A 25,232-nucleotide genomic window follows, 5' to 3' on the forward strand; every position below is an offset into this window, starting at 1 on the left:
TCAAGAATGTTGTGTCAAAATTTTAAGTGGATCGGAGCAGAACTCTCAAAGTTATAGCCTTTGTAGGCACTCTACCTCGAATGCGGAGCATAGATAATTTTTCAGAGTCATTTTTTCAAACGCGTTTTTCCCGAAACGACTTCTTAAAAGTCGGTGCCAAAATCAACTCCGAAACTATTCAACCGATTCTTTTCAAATTTGGCACACGTTTTCTAAATCAAAAATACCTCCCCCCCACACTGTTTATTTTTTTTATTTTTTTTTTTTTAAGGTTGTTTTTCACTTACAAATATGGCGAAATTTTTCGCCAAAAATGCTCGTTTTACGTTTTTTTGCCACCAAAACTACAAAAATGAAAAAAAAAAAAATTTATTCATGAGGGGGGGGGGGGGGGAGCATTACGTCATACTTTAACTGAAAAATTCGACTTTTTTGGTTTCAGATTCTACGACGAATGCCGATTGGCACCGCAGAGCACCTCTCGAAAAACATATCTCCAAAAAAACTCTGTCATGGGCTTATTTGTCAATATTTTATTATTAATATTTTTTAAAAACTTATTGAAAAGATGTACAATAACATGCAACTGATTTTATTAAAGTATCTTAAGCCATATTTCTGTAAAAAATTAAAAAAAAGTGTTTTTTTTTAGCGCTAAACCCTACCACCCCCTTAAGGGTCAATGAGCGCTTGGAAGCGTCATCCATTTTTTGTGAATAATGCACAAGATTCATATAGATTACACGGATTGAAGTGAAATTTCGAGAGCATTATTGGCCGTGAAGTTATTCTGAAGCTCCTAAGAGAGCGAACAAAGAAGAAAGAAAAAGTTAGGTTAGGTTAATGTAAACATTATATGATTGATAATTGAAACCGGAATAGACACTAGAGTTTTTTGCAAACAATACATGTAAACTAGCCTGTAAAATGTCGCTAGCTCAACGTGGACGAAGGAGGCGAAATGCGGTGCTATCGGCGGATGATGATGCTATGTGAACATGAGTGGCTGCAGCTGATTGTGCAAGGTAAAATCGAAGGCAAACGAGGAATCGAAAGAAAACAATTGTCTTGGCGACAATATTAAAGACTATTGGGCGGTTGGTTTAAGCAGCACGAAGCAGAGCCAATTACCACGACAGTGGGTTATACGTAACCGGAACGATCCGGATTTATATCCGGCCAAAGACTGTCACTTCAGCAGCATTCCTCGTACATGCATGGGGAATGTTTATGCTGCTACGACAACGACAACGACAACGACAACAAAAACAACGACAACCATAATATTATTCCCGGTAAAGAAGCACAGCAAAATACTCAGCAAACAGTTTCTACTCGGGTGTTACCGCAGGTTTCACCCCTGTAGACACCTGCTAGAAATTGAGCCCTCTCCCAGGCATGCCAGTAGGCATCTCTTCAACAAAGATATAGACAAAACTAACCGACAACTACTGCACCGTACAGTGTTTAGTTATACGCCGAATGACATTCATCGAAAGACACTTATATATAATAGGTCTATGAATAAGTTCGTGCGGTTTTTTTCGAAATTTGAATTTCGGATCATTCCCATGGCTTTTAAACGTTTGGAAATGGTTGATTGATCAACTCCCAAAGTTTTTGCAACCTCTTCTTGCGTTTGAGCCGGATCTTGATCGAGCAATTCCTCCAATTCGGTATCCATGAACTTTGGCGGCGCGGCCAAAATCACCAGTTTTAAAGCGTGCACACCACTTCTGGCACGTTCGCTCAGCTAGAGCATGCTCACCATAAACTTCCACCAAGATACGATGACTTTCGGCTGCTTTTTTCTTCATATTAAAGAATTCCCCGCAAAAACACATTATTTGGCACGAAATTCGACATTTTCAAGTGTGGTAAAAATATTGTTGTTTACGCTTCAAATAAAAAACTTATACTGACGTTTGTGCCTTACGACAGTAGCTCTCCAATGAATGTTTGGAAATGTGGATCGATGGAATAATAATCAAGTTACGCCATCTGTTGTAAAACCGCACGATATTATATACTAGCTTATACCCGTGGGTTTCACCCCACATTTCCATCAAAAAGTGTGCAATGTAAATAAAACAACTTTAACTTTTTTAAGTCAGTTTAGGTATTATTTAAAACGATCGGATATACGACATTTTTTGTTATATTGTTTTGAGTATAAATAAAAAGATTTTTCGGTGCCCCAACTCTGGAGAAGCCTACATATAATTGGCCATGGGTAAAATATGATTTGGTTAGATTGCTGGACTGTTTACTTACCGATAAAGCTTTACCAATAAGAGAATGCATTCAATTCAGCAATACCTCTATCGTTGCTCATATTTTTTCTAGGAGTACTAAATACTAACTTCATTAAACTTTTTACCAATTTTTTGTATTCTACCATAAATGCGTCCAGTGATATGCAGTATGAAAAATCCCATTTGTATAGGAGGTGCCACGCCCCATTTCTAGCTATCACCACTTTTCATGCAGGTGTTAGGCATTAACCTTATATAATCTCTTACCAAATTTCAGTTGTCTAGCCCAAATACTTCCGGAGATATGGACAATGAAAAATTGCATTTATATGGGAAGTGCCAAGCCCCCTTTTTCGTTTTTCTCAGTTTTCTTGGAGGTGTTAGGGATTAACCTCATATAACCCCTTCCCAAATTTCATTGGTCCAGCCTAAATACTTCCAGAGATATGGACAATAAAAAATTCCAGTCGTATGGGAGGTGCCACGCCCCCTTTTTCGTTATACGCAGTTTTTCTAGATGGGATAAGGATTAATGTCATATAACCCCTTACCGAATTTCAGTAGTCTAACGTAAATACTTCCAGAAATACGGACTGTTAAAAATTCCAGTTGTATGGGAGGTGCCACGCCCCCTTTTTCGTTATACGCAGTTTTTGTGGATGTGGTAAGTATTAATGTCATATAACCCCTTACCAAATTTCAGTAGTCTAACGTAAATACTTCCAGAAATACGGACTGTTAAAAATTCCAGTTGTATGGGAGGTGCCACGTCCCCTTTTTCGTTATACGCAGTTTTTGTGGATGTGGTAATTATTAATGTCATATAACCCCTTACCAAATTTCAGTGGTCTAACGTAAATACTTCCAGAAATACGGACTGTTAAAAATTCCGTTTGTATGGGAGGTGCCACGCCCCCTATATATATCAAAATATTTTTTAGCCCATGACCATCCCGGTAAGGTATCCAGTTCGTGTTTCAAATTTGGTTACGATCGGTTTATGCGTTTAGGACGCAAGTCGGTCTATAGATAATATACATACATAATTTGAATTTTATATATAAAATATAGATATGTGTAATCGGCGACTACACTCTTTCTGGGTGTTTGGCCGAGCTCTTCCTCCTATTTGTGTGTGCGTCTTGGTGTTGTTCCACAAATGGAGGGACCTAGCCGACTCCGAACGGTAGATATTTTTTATGAGAAACTTTTTCATGGCAGAAATATACACGGAGGTTTGCCATTGCCTGCTGAGGGGCGACCGCTATCAGAAAAAACTTTTTCTTCATTTTGGTGTTTCACCGAGATTCGAACCTACGTTCTCTCACGCACCAACTCATTCTGCTACGGCGGCCGCCACTTACCTTACCGACACTTACCACCTTCTTAAACTCCCGACCTGTGAATGTCGTAATCGGAGTCCAACCACCACTTACAGCAAATTACGAGAGACCCGCGTAACTTTGACACAATTACGTTCTGGATACTGTAGCAGACTAAACTCCTACTGAACTCCAGAATTTACCCCGACATCACATGCCCCATCCAACCTACTCACCTAATACCCCTCTCAATCTGAACCCAACCTGTCGAAAAAGCAGGTTTTCTGGGTCTACCGTTAGATTAGTTCAGAGCCGTAGAGAGCATATCCGGGCCCTGGGGAAAATTGCAATTGCGGGCCCTTTCCAATTATGTCTAATTCATATAAATACGTATAATCTCGAGTCCGGGCCCCTCTGATAACTCCGAACCCGGGGTAAAAAGTCCCCGACCCCGCCCCCCCTCTTGTCGGGCCTAGATGAGTTAGACGAAGATGATCGGTAACTACATCGCACTTACAGGATTTAGTAAGCTGCTACAACAACAATAACCATAATATTACATAAATGCGGTAAAAGTGCAAGTGAGATTTACGAATTCCTGAAAGAACTTAATATTTCGAGAATGTTTGGTTGCCGCACGATCAATCGTTTTTCCCAAACGTCTAAAGTGACAGATAGAAAAAGATGTCGTCCTCATGCGGTTCGAACCAGTGCAGCCATAAAAGCTGTTCGAGAAAGAATTCGCAGAAATCCCCTTAGAAAGCAGAAAATCGTGCAGGTAGGTAGGTGAAATGGTTGAAGCGCCAGTCTGGCACTCCTCACTAAAGCGCCGCTTCCATACCATTATGAGACCTCCAACAGGCAGATATCTACAGCCAGCCAGAGCTGTTGGCACACTGCCCCAGGCTGTCGAAGAAAGGAGCACCCAGGGACCTTAATCGTCTAGCTGCCAAATCCGGACATTTACAGAGAAAGTGCTCAACAGTATCCTCCTCTGAAAGGTCTCCACAGCATTTGCAAAGGGGGTTAAATGGCAACTCTAGCTTTTCCGCGTGTGTGGCGATCGTCCAGTGACCGGTAAACATAGCTACAAGTTTGGAAATTGAATGGCGAGGAGTCCAAATGTGGTAAGGTGCGAGCTTCGGTACAGATTTCCCCCTCTATCCAAATTTGCCTATTAGGAAAGATTGCCCTAGCACGACCCTCAAACTCTAGTTTGCGGATAGAGAGATCTGTTCGAAGTTCGAAGAAATACGGTGTTAACCGCCCTCGAATGCTACCATATCCCTTGAGAGATTACCTCGAGAGGCCAACTTCCTTTAAGCTGATTGCACTTTGAGCTGCGATGGAAATACCTGTAACGTAAAAGTCGTTGGGAAGTAAGTGCAAAACGACAGTCAGGTCAGCACTGGGGCAAGTTTTACATGCTCCGGTGATGCTAATGCATGCAGTCCTTTGCAGCCTCCCCAGTTTAGTGATATTATAGCCCTTCCGAAGAGCTTCCCACCAAACCAGGCATCCATACGTTAAACCATTGGCAAAACCACTGCGTTGTACATCCACACCACGACCAGTGGCTTGAGTTCCCATTTTTTAACGAACATAGATTAACAGGAGTAGAAGGCTATAATGGCCTACTTTACCCGATTTTCAATGTGTAGCTTCCAATGGAGTTTGGAGTCAAGTATCACTCCAAGATACCTAACTTCCGATGAAAGCGGGGGAACGTGGTTGTTTAATTTGGGAAGTCGAAAGGGTGGAGTTTTGTATATATCGTGGTAAATAGCACCAGCTCTGTTTTGTCAGAGTTGACTCGGAGGCCGGAGAGAAAATCATGTCCAGGGGAATGAATGTATGGAGCAAATCCATGTCAAGACTAAATAGACTAAATAGAGATGATCTCCACATGAAAGCCTTCCGTCGCTCAACGGGTCATCTTTTGACAACACGCTGTAAGTAGTTTTTTTTTTTTTTTATTTATTATATATTATTAAATAAAACTAACTTCATTAAAAAAAATATTATAATTTCGCGGCCGCCGTATCCGAAGGGGCTGGAGACTACCATTCGGAATTCACAGAGAGAACGTAGGTTCGAATCTCGGTGAAACACCAAAAATTAAGAAAAACATTTTTCTAATAGCAGTCGCCCCTCGGCAGGCAATGGCAAACCTCCGAGTGTATTTGTGCCATGAAAAAGCTCCTCATAAAAATATCTGCCGTTCGGAGTCGGCTTAAAACTGCGGAACAACATCAAGACGCACACCACAAATAGGAGGAGGAGCTCGGCCAAACACCCAAAAAGGGTGTACGCGCCAATTATACAATATATCTATATATAATTTCATACCTATTAAGGACTTAACTTGTAACAGAACTTATGGCAGGATTAAGTATATAAACATTACCATGTGAATTTTAGCATATGTACATTTATATGTATGTATGTTCATCTATGTATGTACATATATCTACCGCCTTTACGCTAATACAAGTAATCACCGAGTGAGGCAACTTATACTTAACACATACAGGCATTGACGAATTATTTGGATGTATGTATGCATACGTAACGGTCTTCCAACTATTACACTGTGGTACAAAAAAAAAAGTTGCGAAAAAACTTTGGATCGGACATGGTGAGGGTTGTAGCTTATGAAAAACTGAAAAGAATGGTATAGGAGAAATTTCCAATACACCCCCAAAATCTCATTTTATGGCCATAAAACCGTTTTTCAGTAGGTTGATGTGAAGAATAACTCCTAACTTCGCCAATTTCCATCCGATTTCGAATTTGCTTTTTTAGTTCGAAAGAACAAAAACAAGCCTTTTTGACAGTGTGTTAACATTTTTTCTGAAATGACAACTGACGAGACTGTAGACGGAAGTATTTGGAATTTTTTTATTTTTTCTCTATTTTTTGAACTTTGGCATAATTTTTACGATATTATCCGATATTGAGAATTTTTTTTAGTACCCTACTGTGTTAGTAAATTTAATTTTGCGTCAAATGAGCTATATTTGACTGTAACTGAATTAAAATTAGTAGAGTTGTGCGAGTTTTAAGATTTTTTGTTTTTTTTTTTACTAATTTGGAATGTTGGTATAGCTTACGCTAAATGGGAATAAGGACGTGTTTTGATGCGTTATTATAGATACGTAATATTTATTGGAGTGTATATGTATACATAAGAGTACACTGTACTGCATACAACAGAACTGGTTAGAACTTACGAAAATATCTGACATATTATAGCACATTTTTTTTTCAATAGAAATATGAAAAAGCTCCCAAGTGTACCAAAGTTCACACTGTACATTGATTAACAAAGGAAGTTTGTTATTATAAGTTAACCTTATTAAAACGTCAAAGTTTTATTGTTTGTTTCATTAAAATTCATAAGATATAAATCAAAACGTTGCCAGAAAAGTCAAATTTCTCAATATTCTCCGATGATATGGCATCATCAGCCTTATCATAAACCAGATGATTGTTATTTTTGTAAAACGGACATAAACGGTCATCATTATAAAACTCGAAAGCACATAAAATATGCTGATGTTGCAACTCTTAAGAACCCCGTAGTCTTGGACGATATGATTGACTCAACTGCAGGTCATGAACTGAAGGAAGTTCAACTCATTGCTGATGATGATCAAACTGATAACAATAAACCTGATGATGAAGAGTACTTTCCGTCTGGTTCTAAGTTTTCAGAACGACACATTGTATCAAATTCAGATTTTCACGATCTTTCTCGTGATTTACATACTTCTATCGGGAAGACAATCTGAAACGCTCGCTTCTCGATTTAAGCAATGGAATTTAGTTGATGATGACTTCAGATGAATGATGATGATCGAATTTCTTACAGAGAAGTATTCAAACCTGATGAAGAAATGACAAATGTACCGTACCATACTAAACTCCAAAGGGCCGTTTCCAATGCATTTTTAAGTTTGGAACCAGTGCCGTTGTGTACTGCACCGCACCATACCGTACAGTGCTGCACTGCACAATACTCCAATAAATATTATGCGTTTATAATGACACTTGTTATTATTTTCATGCTTCGAAACGCATACCAAATCTCGTAGTAAAAAAAAAGAAAAAATCTTAAAACCCACACAACTCTATTAATTTTAATTCAATTACAGTCAAATATAGCTCATTCGACGCAAAATTAAATTTACTAACACAGTAGGGTACTAAAAAAAATCCTCAATATCGGATAATATCGTAAAAATTATGTCAAAGTCGAAAAAATAGAGAAAAAATAAAAAAATTCCAAATACTTCCGTCTACAGTCTCGTCAGTTGTCATTTCAGATAAAATGTTAACACACTGTCAAAAAGGCTTGTTTTTGTTCTTTCGAACTAAAAAAGCAAATTCGAAATCGGATGGAAATTGGCGAAGTTAGGAGGGATTGTTCATATCAACCTACTGAAAAACGGTTTTATGGCCATAAAATGAGATTTTGGGGGTGTATTGGAAATTTCCCCTATACCATTCTTTTCAGTTTTTCATAAGCTACAACCCTCACCATGTCCGATCCAAAGTTTTTTCGCAACTTTTTTTTTTGTACCACAGTGTTATCAATTTCTTCCTCCTTTGCATGACTTTCATTCAATTTGTTCATTACTAAAATATAAATAATATTAAATTTAAATATTTCACCTTAAAGCACCCACACTCAAAAACCTTAAAAATGAACCACAAATCATAGACGTACCATCCTACAAATTTTCACACCAAATTCAACACTTTCTGCAAAAATGCAAAAACATTCAAGTGGAGAATATGTATGTGAAATTAAGTCAAGGGTAGTTTTGTCACAACAATAATAACTCACAACAACGCACTCACCACTTCCGCGGTGCCTAGAAAAGTCCAACGACAGCAATGGCAATGCCTGGCAGCGGCAACAACAACAATAAACGTACTAGCAACCGAAGCAGCTGCCGCAGTCATCCTCTATATGTTCGCCGTTGTACGAGCAGCCAGTCAGTCAATAATCACAAATCTGCGCATAACATTTTGCTGCACATGCGCAGTCTTCAGTTTCTCATCACTTGGCATCGACTTTTTCATTTTTTTCTTTTGTTTCAGGCATACATATTCTTCTTTTGCTGGCAACATGCGCCCGTGCCTTGTGATAGACATGCACATTGCAGCCACCGCCCCTTCCTTCCAACACTAAATGCTGTTTAGAATTTGTACGGTGCGCGCGTGATGATGGAAAATAAGTCAGCACATAGGGGTGGAGGATGTTGCTTTACATGGCTATGTGTTGTTTGCTTTTTTCATTATATGGCGCTTTGGTGTCCTTTCGCCGGCTACTGTGCATGTGCATTTGCTTAGCTGATAAATTTATTTGCTCACTGAAGTGTTTTCTATGCAGGTAGATGTTACGCATACACTTACAAATGTGCATATTGACAATATTCCAAATGGTAATTCAGCTTTAATACGAATTGGAAAAAGCATCTCATAGATTTTCTTGAAAATTTGCATCGAAATGGTATACAGATCATCACAATATATGAGGCATAGTAGCTGGAACGCTTCGATTGATTTGTAAGCTACTGAAATGACTTGAATTTATTACACTATAGCGGCATTAAAAATTTTCTAGAACAACAAAAAATCACATTGTTCTTGTTGTTTTTATAGTAGCTTATTAAACCCTGTCAGTGCGGTAACTACATCGTCTTCGTCTAGCTCATCTAACGGTAGACCCAGAAAACGTGCTGTTTCGACAGGTTGGGTACAGAGGGAGAGGGGTTTTAGGTGAGCAGGTTCGATAGGGCATGTGAATAGGTGATTAGTGTCGTGCGGTGTGGCTTCACATGCTGGACATTTATTGGGTATGGCGGGGTCTAGTAGTAGTCTATAAGTAGGTGTTTAACCTGCTACAGTTTCCAGAACGTAATTGGGCCAAAGTTACGCGGTTCTCGCGATGAATGCCGTTTAGTATTTGTCTGTATACTGTCCGGTCCAGAAGTTGTAAGTGTTTTTTGTCCTGGATCTCGTCATTGTAGTACGGTTTTTTGAATATTTTGTTGTGCTCCTTGACTTCTTTTCCCCCGCTCCCCTTATAACATTCCTCCCCTCTCAGCTGATTCCACCCTGGGACTACTAAAAGCATTTCATCAACGTAGAGCCTCGTTAATGTTGTTTAGACACACCAGGTACCTGCGTCTAGGTTCCTGTCCTAGTTGCGTAGTAGAGTTATGCGCTATCGATAGCCTCCATTGCTTTGTGACCAATGGCGCATCGAAAAGTTGCAATATCGTTACTCGATATCGACTTGTCGTCTGTTTGGGTTCGTCTAGAGGCTTTACCTCACGCATTCATGCTTGACGTATGTTCGTGAATACAATCACTCCCTCCTTGACTGGGGGCATTGATGCCTCATTGTGTAGGTGTTGCAGGGGGGACATCAGGTGGCATCTCGTAACTGTCCTGACTGCAGTAATTTGGCATGACTATAGCTTTATCCACTGCGAATCCATTGAGCGAAACCACCAGACTGGCGCAACATAATTTAGAGCATCACAATCGGATAATTTTCTTTATAACCTCTAAATATAGGCCCCTATTATGAGTTACATTCGATCTTCGATATTCGCTGGTTATAGAAGATTATTTATGGTTTTATAGTAACCAAATAATAAATATATACTAATTTTGTTAATTTTATGCAGGTCGAAAGTCGTGAGTACCAAACAATAATTGGAAAGGTGAATCCACAATTCGCAAAAGGGATTTGCACCAAAGTTCAATCAGCAAAAAAATGGGAGGAATTTACAACGGAGCTGAATTGCTTGGGAGCACCAGTGAGAGCGGCAACAAAATGGATTAAGCTTAATAATGGTTTTGTTTTTGTGATGTTTATAGAAATACATTTTTTCCCTTGGTAGGTATGGGCTGAAATACGTAGAGGAACTGAAATACATATTTTTTTCGAATGTCGAATAATTGAATAAAGAAAATTTATAACAAAAATAAAACAGAAACTGTGGCGTAAAGGTTTCTATTTAATACTTTTTAGATTTTTCTATAATATTCTCAAAATTTCATTTCTTATGTTTTCTACTTCTCCATTATTTGACTCCACTTCAATATCTTCAGCATCATCGTACACAGTGGGTTGAGCAAGTCCTAGCATATCTTCATTACCAATACTCAATTGGTACGATCCCTGAGCACAAAATCGCAGAACTGTGGCTAGCTTTAACATATTTGGAATGGATTTGGCTCGATTGCACTGCTGCAACTGGTTTTCTGTACTGGACAGTAGGTTCATAAACGCCTCTTTAGATAATCTAAAGTTCTTTAAAAACTGTAAGGAAATTTCTGTAATATTAAGTACGTCAACACATTTTGAAAATTCTGAACTTACTCAGTGGAAGCCATTTCTAGGGGGTTGGAGGCGTCCCTCAACTGTTTTCTACTTCTAGCTAGTTCTACTAATCTTTCATCGTCCGATGAATCGTCGAACCACAACTCCGTTGTACTCATTTTCACATAAATTACTTTTTTTAACTTTTAAAAATAATGTTAGCAAAGAATTTCAACAGAATCGGGTTTTCTTTTATTTTGATTTGCTGTATCAGCTGAGAAAAATTATCTATTGTAAATGCGTCGAGCGATCGAAATTCACAATAGTCCTATTCTTCAACGAATGAGCACCATAATACCAAATGAAAATTCGTTCGATCAGCACTTTCGACTACAGCCGAAGATCGAATGTTGCTCATAATAGGGGCCACAGTTTCTTACCCCTTCGAACGTCTGATGGTTTTGCATGCGAAGCATTTTCATGGCAGAAATACACTCGGAAGTTTTCAATGACCTGACGAGGAGCGAACGCTTTGGTAAAAAAAAGAAGTTGTCTGTAAAGTCGGTTTACTGACGATAGTTTAACGTGATAACGTCATAAGAAAATACTGATTGAATGGTTGCATTTTTCAAAAGAAAATTTTAATTTTATTTGTTTGATAGATATTTTGTATGGATATAGAGAATGAGTTAACATTAACATAACATAATATACTTTAACATAACATAACATAACATAACATAACATAACATAACATAACATAACATAACATAACATAACATAACATAACATAACATAACATAACATAACATAACATAACATAACATAACATAATATAACATAACATAACATAACATAACATAACATAACATAACATAACATAACATAACATAACATAACATAATTAACATAACATAACATAACATAACATAACATAACATAACATAACATAACATAACATAACATAACATAACATAACATAACATGACATAACATAACATAACATAACATAACATAACATAACATAACATAACATAGCACAACATAGCATAACATAGCATAACATAACATAACATAACATAACATAACATATCATAACATAACATAACATGCTGTTCAAGCAAGGTAACGACGCATGAGCAAGATAACGACGCATTTTTTGGTGCGTGCAGCCGGCTACATAGAATTATCAAAAAATAATAATAACATTAAAACAACTGGTATTATTAACAAACTTGGTTTTATTTTAAATTCTTCAAGTAAATCAAATTAATAATAATCAATAAGAAGGCATATGCAAATACAAATACGTGAATTTATATATGTACATATGCGCATATACATACACATATACGCTCACTTAAGTAGGAGAGAGCAAGATGTCGAACGTTGCCGTTCGTTTGCTTTGTTTGCTTTGTCGTTCGTTCCGCGCTTTCGCTTGCAGTTCATTCAAGGTAACGACAATGAGCTAGGTAACGACACATGAGCAAGGTAACGGCAATGAGCAAGGTAACACTAAGGAGCAAGGTAACGACACATTTTTTCGTGCGTGCAGCTTGTTAAATCGAATTATAAGACGTTATCACGTCAAAACAAGTACTTTCATTTCCACGGTGGATTTCGTACCTTAGACCTTCATTGTAGTTGTACACAGTTTCATTTGACTACGGTGACCGCCGTCCGATACCTTATACATTTCGAAAATATCATTAAAGCATAATCAAAAGCATAGAGTCATCTACTCACTGTTAACTTACAACTACATTTACTCAACTGCCCTTCAACATTTTCAAATAATTGCATTACATTTAAGAAAAACATACAAAAGTTTCCGGAACCCCTGAAAATTAACAACTTCCGATCGGCTGACACTAATCTATTACAAATACATACTTTGCAATATTGCCAACACATAAGCATATGCCAAAACTTTGACATTTCACTTTGACAATTGCTTGACGGCAAAAATTAGGTAGGTGAATTAATTATATTTCGCCGTGTGTATCAAAACGAAAACAATCCGCGAAAATGCCTGAATTATCAACAACGGAGAAGGATTTCCTACGCCGCAAACATGAACAGACATCAAAATTGCGTGCCGAATACTTGAAACAGATTTCGAATCCCCACAGACATGCCACAGGCGAAGGTGGTACTTTGGTAAATATATTAACTATTTGCGCGTTGTTATGTCATCAACAGCCGAGATATTTATTTGACGTACTAAGCTAATTAAATGATATGTTCCTTGCTTACAGTTCGATGCTGGTTTGGCGCGTTTCCAATCGATGCGTGTTTCCAACTTTGAACACTTCAAGCCAACTGGTGTGGCTTTCCGCGCCGGCTTCTTCTCAGTCGTACTGCCTATTGTCCTCTATGCTTGGGCGTTGAAATCAGAACGTGATGGCCGTGAACAAAAGTACCGCACTGGACAAGTGGCATACAAAGATCGTCAATTCAAATTCATTTAAGTTGGTTGACGGAAAGCAGCTAATGAAATTGGTTTAGCAGAAATAAAATGGTCGAGTTGGAAATGTGTGCATATGCTTTTATTAATGAATATACTTAGTATAATTATATGGAAATTCGAACACAAGATTATGATCAATTTAAAAATAAAACTGCGAAGACATTTACTTCTCTTCCAATTGCTTGTCACGTGCAATAACGTAATCTTCGAACTTGACCATGTACGTTGTGCCCTTATGCCAATGCGCCGACACCTTGCAAGGCTACAATAAGAATCCAAATTTAATAATATGAACTCAAGTTCATATATTACTTCATTATTATACTCACAAATCCACAATGCGTTAACACCGCCTCCACAATGCCAGCTGTGAAATTTGCACAGTTCAATGTACTCTTATCTTTAGGCACACTTATGAATGTATTCACCAGCGGCTCCTTTTCAATAATATAATATGTGCGTTCATCATCATTTGCATGCTCTAGCTTCTCAGCTTCTTTGCCAAATAAATTCTTCCAAACAGTTGTTTTCACAAACAATAGCATTTGTGTCAACTTTGTTTCACGTTTAGCATTGCGTTCACGCACAAAATATAAATCAATAACGCGTGTACCCACGTCTTGACCAAGCTCATGCAACCTTTTCAAGGGACCATAAAAAACAGGATAGTAGAATATGATATTCAAGGAAAATATGAACGGTAAACACACCTGTTTTGTAGTTCTTGCACAGTGCTCACTTGGCTTTGGCAGTACTGCACAATTTCACTAAATAGCAATGCTACGATGCTTTGGGATACCTCTGTTTTGCCCTTGGACAGTGGTCGATCAAGAATGTTTGTACGTGGCCGCATTGATGACATTTTCAAAGCTTCCAATTTTTCCATGACTTCAGGATATACTTGCAAATTATTGAAGAATTATTAAAAACACTTTCTGCGTAGAGTGACAACATAAACTTAGTTGTGTTTTGTTGTTTTGACACACAGCTGTTGTTCAGAGTTGTAGAGTGACCAGATGGCATATTTCAAAATAGTCGCAGAATGTCTCCTCGAAAATTGAAATAACCGGAAATGAATGAACTAAACGTTTAATTATTTTTGTTTTTCAATACAACTGTATAACTAAAGTAATAGTGATATAAATTAAATGTTTTACACTTAAATATCGGTTAAGTACAAATAAATCAACAAAAGGGCAACAACGTTACAGAGAACACAACTGAAAACGGATAGAACAACATGGCACGCTTCCCGGCAGTCCGGTCGGAACCTTCATACGCCTAAAAATTGCCTCTTTACAGAATTTGCGCAAAAAAAGTTGTTACGAATGTTTTTAAGGGGTTATATACAGTTAGAAGGCCGAAAAAAAAACGATTTTCCAGAATTTTTTCTGAGAAAACTTTCAAATTTATGGATCTAAAAATTTGTACACACATTATATTAACTTTTAACTGTATTTTAGACTTAATATTAGTAAAAATATTTATTTAGAAAGGAGCTACAAGAGCTGATCTCCGGGAGCTCCTCTCAAAAAACACGTTTTGCGGTGTCCGCTGTACATCTGAACTGGATCCACTGAAATTGTACACCCAAACAGATTTCGTTAAAGTCAATGTTAAATCTAGTAATTAATCGAAGGAATCATTTTTTTTTTGTTTGACAAAATGACGGTTTCTCAAAAACAAAAATCGATTTTTGACCAAAATTTCGGCCTTAAATTGTTTATAAAAAAAACATTTTTCGGTGAGAAAAATCTTCTATTAATTACGAAAAAATATATTTAAAAAGCTCGTGTTAAAATTTGAAACTAATCGGTTTAGCCGTTTTCGAGTAATGTTGGTCACCGGCTTTGAAAACACCATTTTGAGAAAAACGCGTTTAAAGTTTGAAAAGCACTTTACATAGGATAAAAAAATGTTTTTCAAATATTCACCGGAAGGATATTAAATTTTCTGTGTGTATCCTTAAATATATGTACATTAAGAATATAAAATAAAATAAAAAAACGATTTTTTGATAATTCTAACTGTATATAACCCTTTAAGAAGTCGCGCAGTAAAAAAAAACTATAACCGGTTGAAATATGGATGAACAGGTACAGTGATTTCCACTAGCAAAATATGAATACACAATACATATATACATATATATGTATATCCCTACTAATATTATAAATGTGAATGTAAGTTTGTTTGTTACGCTTTCACGCCAAAACTACTTAACCGATTATTATGAAACTTTGTACACATGTTTTTGGAGGTCTTAGAAGTAACATAGGATACTTCTTATTAAAATTTTTTTTTTGAATGATAAAAAAATTGTTTGTCGGAAAATCTCAAAATTTCAGCTGTTTGAAATTTTTCTATATTTATTGTTTTTTTATTAAACAATTTTACGAGTATTTAGCTTGCCCAGTTTATTTATTTGTTTGTTTTGGGTCAAATTTAGTAATTGGAATTTTACCCTTTTCTTGAAGACAGATTGATCTGATATTTGGTTTTCTTCTGTCATTTTTATATTTTTATATAAAATATATAAAATTTTGATTTTTGAGGTTTGGTGTCATTTTTGTGGTTAGATGTCACTTGATTATTTTAAATCTTACCACTGATTTTAATTCTTACTCTGTTCTTCTTTAAAAATGCCTCGGAAACGGAAATCTGATCTATCCAAAAATTCGTTGCGGCTCCGTGCGGCAAAAGTTGCACGAAATCAAGAGTCTTCGATTCACGCAGAGCTGAGAAAACAACAACATCACAGCGACAAAGGATTTTGAGAGCAACTGAAACGCCTTTGAAGCACAAGCCAAAGCAATCGCAGGTGAGAAGAATTCATAATGCAGAAATGCAGAGCACGCGCCGTAGAAATTTTGTAAGTAAGCGGTGGTCTGTATTTAATGGTACTGGATCTCAATATGATCCTTCAATTGAATATCATAATCATCCTTTAATTGTTATTGGCACAATGGATAAAAAATGTCAGTATTGCGATGCTTTCAAGTGGAAAGATGAAACTGCTGGAATGTGTTGTTCCAGTGGTAAAGTTTCACTTCCAGTACTTGGTGAACCAGAAGAGACTTTAAAAACTTTATTGTTAAATGTTACAAATGAGTCAAAGCAATTCTTAAGCAAAATAAGAAAGTATAACTCTTGTTTTCAAATGACATCCTTTGGAGTTGATAAAGTGATAAGAATGCCTGGATTTTCACCAACTTTTACTGTACAAGGGCAGATATATCATCAAATTGGATCACTATTTCCGGAAGAAAATTATTAGCATACATTTTTGCAAGTTTATTTTATGGGTGATGAACAGGAAGATTCACCCATCTGTAATTTCAGTAAAAATAGTTCGCGAGGTAGGATGCTGCGAGCATGTAAGCTTTTAGGGTGGAATGAAAGTACAATGTCTCACAAGAAGGCTATGGAAGCTTTAAACCGGACTCTCCAGGACTTGCGAGATAGTTCAGATATAATGAGAGGAATGGTAGTTTTATTGGCTGGTGATTTCCGACAAACCCTCCCAGTCATTCAGAGAGGGACACCAGCAGATGAAATTCAAGCATGTATTAAATCATCATGCTTATGGTCGAAAGTTGAAAAACTCAGTCTGAAAACGAATATGAGAGTTCATCTTCATAATGACGTGGACTCGGGACTTTATGCAGAAATGTTGTTGAAAATTGGTGATGGTTGTTTAGACGTTGACAAAGAAGGTTATATATCACTATCAAGAGAATTTTGCAATTTAGTAGAAAATGATGTGGATCTCATCGCTCATGTTTTTCCGGAATTGCAACAAAATTTGAGTTGTGATCAGTGGTTGTGCGCAAGAGCAATATTAACGCCAAAAAATGAAGTAGTTTCTAGGATCAACACTGACATTTTAAAAGAGGTGCAAGGAGAAATGAAGGAATATTTGTCAATGGATACAATTATGGATACGGAACTAAGTACTTCATATCCTATGGAATTTTTAAACTCACTTGAACTGTCGGGTGTACCGTCACATAAAATTCAATTAAAATTGAATGTACCAGTGATGCTTATGCGAAATCTAAATGCTCCTCTGCTATGTAATGGAACAAGACTTCGGATAACAAAATAGGGGCAAAATATACTTGGTGCTACTATTTGGTATGGGTATGGGTAAGGGAAAAAGTGTTATCCTACCTCGCATTCCAATTATTCCCACTGACCTTCCATTCCAATTCAAAAGGGTTCAGTTTCCCGTCAAGCTTAGCTTTGCTGTTACCATAAACAAAGCACAAGGGCTGCAATGTCTGCGGGAGCGCATTTAGAAAAGCCATGCTTCTCTCACGGTCAACTATATGTAGCATGTTCGCGAGTGTCTAATGTCCGGAATTTACACATACCAGGACTATGTTGATGAATAAAAACGAATTTTGGCAAAAAAATGTGTTTTAATTAATTAGTCACACACATTATTGAACGAAGTGTTATTTGCAAAAGACGGAAAAACTTATAATATAGTTTACAAAAATATCCTAGATTAATACTCTCCATTATATCTTTTTGAATTATAAGAATTTAAAATTATTTATTTTTGTTAAGGTGAAATATATTTTAACATTTGTTGTTGTAATTAAATAAAGCATATTTTAAGTTTTTGAAACTCATTATATGTAGTAATTTTTAAATACTAAATCACATTGATTCAGTCCTATTGAAATGTAAAGATCTTTGATATTTATTTAAGGGCTTCAACGCGAGCGAAGCCGCGGGTAACAACTAGTACAAATATAAATCTTACACCCTTTGTTGAGTGTTTGACCGCACCCTCCTCCAAAATTTATCAAATAAATTACTTACGCTTCATATGTCATCCATCTTTAATTAAATAATTATTACTGTTAAACACTTTCTCTGCAAATGTACGGCTGTGGCGGCTAGGCGCTTGAGATTCCTTAGCGTACCCTTTGGGGATGGCTTGAGGAAATTCTCCAGTCTAGATCCCTTTTCTCTCCTCTACTACATCAAAAGCACTGGATGGCTGTAGAAGGTTTTTTCTTCCCAATAATTTTTCTTTGCACAGGTAATGGTCCACATTATGGTATCAAAACGGCACGTAAGTGCTACTTGAAGCGTACCTGCGGTACTCACTCTTGCCATCTTACCTACTTACCTATCTAACGGTGTTTCATGAACTCATGAACCCTCACTGTCCTATAACTTTCACTGTTAAACATTTATCGACCCGCCTTCAATTTCGTGGCATCGCCACATGGGCCTTTTCTGTTACTATTTCCACTGAAACACAAATTTTCCCTTAATTTTCTGTTCTTTAGGTTTTATGAAGTCTTATTAATTTAAAATTTTATTTATTACTTCCTTTCCATTTAAATTATTTATTTGTATTTTTGTGAATAATTTTATAAGGTGTTGTTTGCCTTTATTGTTATTAATGCAGTATACACATATTTTTGTTTTTTTTTTTTACATTTACTTCCATGTTCTCTCTTTCAATCAAATGGAATATCATCTCTTCTTGCCGCAGGTTAATGGGTATTATTCTAACTTCACTAACACTTATAGGAGTTCTGCAACTTTAAATATTTTATTTCCTCCTACGGTCATTATTTTGAATTTTGTATCTTAAAATTTGCACATAAATAATTGTAAACATTACACGGTGCTACAAAATAAAAAAAAAAAATCGAAAGAACTCTTCAAGTGATATGCTGCATGTTTTAGGTCAAGACCAGTACAACACAAAACTGTGTTTAGAAAATTGAAAACACCCTCAAATTTTTTATTTATTGTTAAAAAACCGATTTATGGTGTTTTTGATGAAGTAAAAATGCATAACTAACCCATTTTTCAACCGATTTTTTATTTCAATATGGTCTTGGGAAGAGGGGTGTATGTGCGTTATGAATGCATATAATTCTAAGATTGAACGATTGACGTTCAAAAGAAATTTTCAGTAACAAGCTCTGTTTTTTGTAATTTTTTCACTTTTTTTCAATGTGATGTAAATTTTCGACCACTTTTCTCCAACGGGTACCACAAATATATACATATTTTTTAACTCCAATAAAATGTGCTCGAAATAAGCTATTTTTCATCTTCATGCATTGAAAACTGTAAAAGTTACGATTTAAAAAAAAAAAGTTTTATTCCACATTTTTAAAAATCGAGCTGAACCGAGACTGCGACAGAATAACGCATGACCGATAGTGCTTTACTGCTCATTGTGGCCAATTTTGAAAGACAGCAATAAGTTTACATAACTATGAATACATCTGAAATATCAAAACTCATTATAACCCAAGTTTACCTAATCCAAACTGACCAACGGAAGCTTGCATGACAGAGCAGAACCGTTTGCAATTTGCTGGTAAGCATGTACAATTTAATGAGTGTGAAAAATCATCACTCTTGAACGATCAAGACCTATTAAAACTTAGCATAAGTGCATCTAACCTTACCTAAGTGTATTAAGTTAACATAAATCCGAATTTTTTAACAGTATTTATGTTCAAGTTAGCCACTCTTGTATTACATGGAAAAAAACTCAGCTCAGGTTGCGTTAGATTCGTTCAGGTTAATCAAGTTTGGTTAGTTTGATTTTAGTTACGAATTTCCTGTAAGGTTATGTTATTTTGTGTTATGCTAGGTAAAGATACGTTACGTTTATTTGTAGATGTTTTGAATCGACTACACATAAAGGGTGGCGCAAAATTAACCATTCAACTTTTTACTAAAAAAAGAGGTTGTCTGTAAAGTCGGTTTACTGACGATAGTTTAACGTGATAACGTCATAAGAAAATACTAATTGAATGGTTGCATTTTTCAAAAGAAAATTTTAATTTTATTTGTTTGATAGATATTTTGTATGGATATAGAGAATGAGTTAACATTAACATAACATAATATACTTTAACATAACATAACATAACATAACATAACATAACATAACATAACATAACATAACAAAACATAACATAACATAACATAACATAACATAACATAACATAACATAACATAACATAACATAACATAACATAACATAACATAACATAACATAACATAACATAATATAACATAACATAACATAACATAACATAACATAATATAACATAATATAACATAATATAACATAATATAACATAATATAACATAACATAACATAATAACGTCAAAAAATAATAATAACATTAAAACAACAGGTATTATTAACAAACTTGGTTTTATTTTAAATTCTTCAAGTAAATCAAATTAATAATAATCAATAAGAAGGCATATGCAAATACAAATACGTGAATTTATATATGTATTATGAATATGTGCATATACATACACATATACGCTCACTTAAGTAGGAGAGAGCAAGATGTCGAACGTTGCCGTTCGTTTGCTTTGTCGTTCGTTCCGCGCTTTCGCTTGCAGTTCATTCAAGGTAACGGCAATGAGCAAGGTAACGACATATGAGCAAGGTAACGGCAATGAGCAAGGTAACACTAATGAGCAAGGTAACGACACATTTTTTCGTGCGTGCAGCCTGTTAAATCGAATTATAAGACGTTATCACGTCAAAAAAATTTTTTTGAATGACGGAAATCTTTATTTTGACCCTTACGTGCTCCATTGCTTGTCTGTTTGTATGCTGCAGCTGTCTAGCTCACAAGTGTCAAATATGATTGCCGTAGGACGATATTTGAAAATATGATAAATCTTTCCATAATTGATTAATTTTGCGCCACCTGTTAGAAGTAGAAGTACAATGCAATCGGTTCAATTGCGTTACGTAGGGTTCTATTTAGTGAAATAACATTAGGATAAGTTATTCAAGGTTACGTCGAGTTTGGATAGGTTGGTATTGCAAACTAATCAAAATGACTTCCTTGTGCAATGCAGAAAAGCAGCACAATGGGTTCGATTGTCTCCCATTGTGTACGGTTGGATTGATTTCGATAATGTTAGGTTAGGTGAGGTTTAGTTAGGCAATACTACGTCCGGGTAAGTCAGAAAATTGCAGAACTAAGTCAGCAAATTGCGTTACTTTTTGCATAATTGTTTTTTTTTTTTTTTTTTTTTTTTTTTTGACGTTATAATAATCTTCTACGGTCTCTGTTGAACTCGAGAATGTTCTGTTTTTATTTTATTTCTCCAAAAACGTTCTTCACTTGGAAAATTTCTTAACAGTTTTGTTGAATTATTGCTTGCTAGATTCGGAATGGACACAGATATGAGTAAAAATACTTAATTATACACGTATTTCGCGAATAATAACGGAAAACCGCATTAAATTTGAAAATATGAAAGTAGTGAACAAAACTTTCAGTTTACTGATATTTTTGCTTTACAAAAAAATCCGTTACTTCGACATATTTTGATCGATTTTTGAAATTAAATGCGGAATAGACACAGCTATAAGACTTTCTACTAATAAATAAACCTTGCATTTCAATATTATCGACAACAGCTCGTTCAACTCGCAAAAATTGGTAAAATTTACTACAATTTAAGTTTTGTGTTGAAAAATCACTGGTTATTTTTGCTTAGCGTGAAAAATAGAAGACATACGTCAGAAGGACTAACATTTACCTCAACAAAACTGTTTCAAGATTGGAAATCGGATAAAATGCAGACGAGCTACGAATTTTTAAGTGTCGGAAAACACCCAAAATCGTTTTTTTAACGATAAATAAAAAATTTGAGGTTGTTAAAAATTTTTTGAACATGGTTCCACGTCGTTCTCGGCTAGATCTACAGTGCTCACCATGTCACTTCAAAAGTTCTGATTCACTGTAGTAATAATATAATAGTGTGGTAATAATTACAATAACAGCTATAATAATCAAAAGCGGAAATTGTTTTACTCCTAACCGCATTAATTAGTAATATATTTCTTTACCTCAAAGTTATCAAGTTAAGCCTAAGCCAAAATTCAATACGGAAAAGGCGAACTGGGATGCTTTCAGTGCTACACTGGTATCCTTAGCACACAACATAAATAAAGAAGCTGCGGCAATCAAATCTCTCATTCGGTCAGCTGCCAACGTTTCAATTCCACAGATCAGTACTAAAAAATATACAGCCAGACTTCCGTACTGGTCTAACTTGCTTTCCATCCTAAGGAAAAATAAGCAGTCCTAATGGACTCAATTTAAAAGAAACAGGACGGACGAGAACTTCATTGCGTATAAGAGACACAATGCCCTATTCCGGCGTGAGTTGAAGTCTTGCAAAAGACAAGCACTTGAAACTCTCACAGCTAAAATTACACCACAGTCCAACCCAAAAAAAATTTGGGCTAATATAAGAACTCTCACTACCTCTTCCCAACCTAACCATATCCCATTTATTCATCTCCCAGTAGGGCCAGTTTATTCCTCACAAGAGATAGCTGAAAAATTCGCAGGCACCTGGTCAAACTACTCCTACAGCTCAAACTTCCACCCCGACTTCAAGAGAAGAAAAGACAATATAAGCGCTTTTAAATACCATAACCCCTCCCCTTCCTCCGACAGTGTAGCAATAGATTCACCATTCACAATAGAAGAATACAATTTAACGCTTTCTTCTCTGAAGGGTAAGACTCCCGGTGGTGATAGAATTAACTACGCGATACTAAAAAATATTTCTTCCTTCTTAAAATCCCGACTCGTTAACCTATACAACTCAATATATAGTCAAGGATCATTCCCTCAAGCGTGGAAAACTGCCGCAATTATCCCCATCTCCAAACCTAATAAACCCAACTCCCTCATATCTAGTTATAGACCTATATCCCTTCTCCCTTGTATGTCAAAAGTTCTAGAAAAAATGATTTCCCGGCGAATCACCTGGTTTGCCCAAAAAAATAACCTACTTAGCCCACACCAGTTTGCGTTTCAAAAAGGACTTAGTGTAATAGATCCACTTCTAATATTTGAACATTTCGCTAACTCAGCACTTGCCGATAGAAACCATGTATCTGTGCTTAGCTTAGATTTTGAAAAGGCATACGATCGAATAGGCTCTCACAATGTATTGGAAGAGCTAAATCGTTGGAAGATTGGGGGAAAAATGTATAATACTATCAAATCGTACCTATGCAATCGCAAATTTTATGTTCGTGCTAACAACCATAAATTTCAAATCCTTCTTTAATGGCATTCCTCAAGGATCACCTCTATCTGTCATTTTGTTCATCATAGCTTTTAATGAAGTTAACTCTATAATATCCAAACATCTGCATGTCGAACACTTCATGTACGCAGATGATGTGGTAATTTTTTCAAATACCAAAAATTTATCAGAAGTTAAAAGTACATTTAGCGGTATCCTTGCGGACCTCGAAGCTTGGTCACAGGCTTCGGGAGCCAGTATTTCTATGAATAAAAGTTCTACATTCCATATATGCCGCAAGCATAAATGCATATTCCCACCTATATCCTTCTCCAATACCATAATCCCCCACACCAACACACTTAAAATATTAGGCATTATCTTTGATAAGCGACTAACTTATAAGCAACATTGTGAATACGTTAGGTTAAGCCTATTATCTAGACTAAACATAGTTAAATACTTATCCTCAAAGCACTGTTTGGTACATACAAGTACATTATTAAGTATCACTAGGTCTCTAATCTTATCTAAAATTGACTTCGGTCTGGTTATATACGGACACTGCGCTAAAACTCATCTAAAGCGCCTAGAAGCACCTTACCATGCTGCAGTCAGGAGAAGTATCAGAGCCTTCCCCACCTCCCCCATAAACGTTACCTTAGCGGAAGCTGGACTTCCCACCATCTCGGAAAGAGTGGCCAACAATACAAGGACAAGTATTTTGAAGATAATTCAATGTAGAAACAGACTTTTGTTAAAACACATCAACTCGAGTACTCAAAAATTAAACAGAAAGAGCCGGGAATCAACAATCTCCATCATTCTAAAAGAAGCCGAAAAACTGGATATCATTGCTCAGCCAGTACTTGTGGAACCTGCAATACATCCACCGTGGGTCGTTCCCAACTCGATGATATTGAACAATCTATCCAAACATTTAAAAGATTCGACTAATACAAACGAATACAACCAGATTTTTCTCGAAACCATTTCCCCATTAAAGAAAGATTGGGAGATCATTTTTACCGACGGATCATCTATGCCGGAATTTTGCCAAGATGCACTTCAATATTTACAGCTGAAGCAGCTGCGATACTTGAAGCAGTAATCTTTGCCTCCCAGAAATGTAGCAAGCACTTAATTTGCACCGATAGCAAATCCTCAATCCGCAATATAATTTCAATACACACAGGTGCAATCAAAATTATGTGGATTCCTGGGCACTCTGGAATAAATGGTAACGAAAAAGCTGACAAGAGAGCGAATAAGGAACCTCTACACACATTTGACTACATCACTTGCAATGACATAAAGATACTAGCGAAAGAACTTGCCGCAGATAACGCAGCAACTAAATGGAACATTTTTCAGCATCCTTATAAAAATTTCAACCCCTTTGGGGGGAAAAAAATATCTACCCTCCATCTGCACTATGTCACCAAGCAAAAATTTTTACTCGACTGAGAATCGGTCACACACTCATGACACATGCCCACCTGCTCAGCGGCTCACCGAAGCCTACATGCCCTTTTTGTGGCTCCAACGAATTTACTACACTTCATCTGATAGATACTTGTCCTTCCCTACAAAATATCAGAACATTCTTTTTCTCAAGCATCAAACCATCGGAACTCCTCAAACAGACAACGGTATACAATTTAAATAAGATTTGTGACTATGTATCTAGATGTAAGTTAAGGCTATAAGACACGCTGTCATCTTTATTATACTAATAGCCGAAGGCCATAGTAGCCAGTGCT

General features: G+C 36.3%; 2 protein-coding genes across 2 annotated transcripts; one reads left to right on the forward strand and one right to left on the reverse strand.

Moving 5' to 3' along the window:
- The first annotated feature begins 12,861 nt into the window (after window positions 1-12,861).
- On the forward strand, window positions 12,862-13,460 carry LOC129245970 (uncharacterized). The gene is made up of 2 exons (XM_054884432.1): window positions 12,862-13,082; window positions 13,181-13,460. The coding sequence occupies exons 1-2, from the start codon at window positions 12,951-12,953 to the stop codon at window positions 13,391-13,393; spliced, it is 345 nt and encodes a 114-aa protein (XP_054740407.1). The 5' UTR covers window positions 12,862-12,950; the 3' UTR covers window positions 13,394-13,460.
- Window positions 13,450-14,365, reverse strand: LOC129245969 (trafficking protein particle complex subunit 5). The gene is made up of 3 exons (XM_054884431.1): window positions 14,103-14,365; window positions 13,722-14,031; window positions 13,450-13,654 (listed from the first exon to the last, which is right to left on the reverse strand). Exons 1-3 carry the CDS (start codon window positions 14,276-14,278, stop codon window positions 13,556-13,558), a joined length of 585 nt encoding a protein of 194 aa, XP_054740406.1. The 5' UTR covers window positions 14,279-14,365; the 3' UTR covers window positions 13,450-13,555.
- Window positions 14,366-25,232: the final 10,867 nt, after the last annotated feature.

This window comes from Anastrepha obliqua, chromosome 4 (genome assembly GCF_027943255.1).
Source record: "Anastrepha obliqua isolate idAnaObli1 chromosome 4, idAnaObli1_1.0, whole genome shotgun sequence".
Lineage (NCBI taxonomy): Eukaryota > Metazoa > Arthropoda > Insecta > Diptera > Tephritidae > Anastrepha > Anastrepha obliqua.

Bases quoted from the DNA above. Each gene is read 5' to 3' on its own strand.
- LOC129245969 (XM_054884431.1), bottom strand. From the start codon at position 14,278: ATGGAAAAATTGGAAGCTTTGAAAATGTCATCAATGCGGCCACGTACA. The intron at 14,032-14,102 runs GTGTGTTTACCG...TCCCTTGAAAAG, and splicing joins GTGCAAGAACTACAAAACAG to GTTGCATGAGCTTGGTCAAG. The intron at 13,655-13,721 runs GTGAGTATAATA...TTCTTATTGTAG, and splicing joins TGTTAACGCATTGTGGATTT to CCTTGCAAGGTGTCGGCGCA.
- LOC129245970 (XM_054884432.1), top strand. From the start codon at position 12,951: ATGCCTGAATTATCAACAACGGAGAAGGATTTCCTACGCCGCAAACAT. The intron at 13,083-13,180 runs GTAAATATATTA...CCTTGCTTACAG, and splicing joins CAGGCGAAGGTGGTACTTTG to TTCGATGCTGGTTTGGCGCG.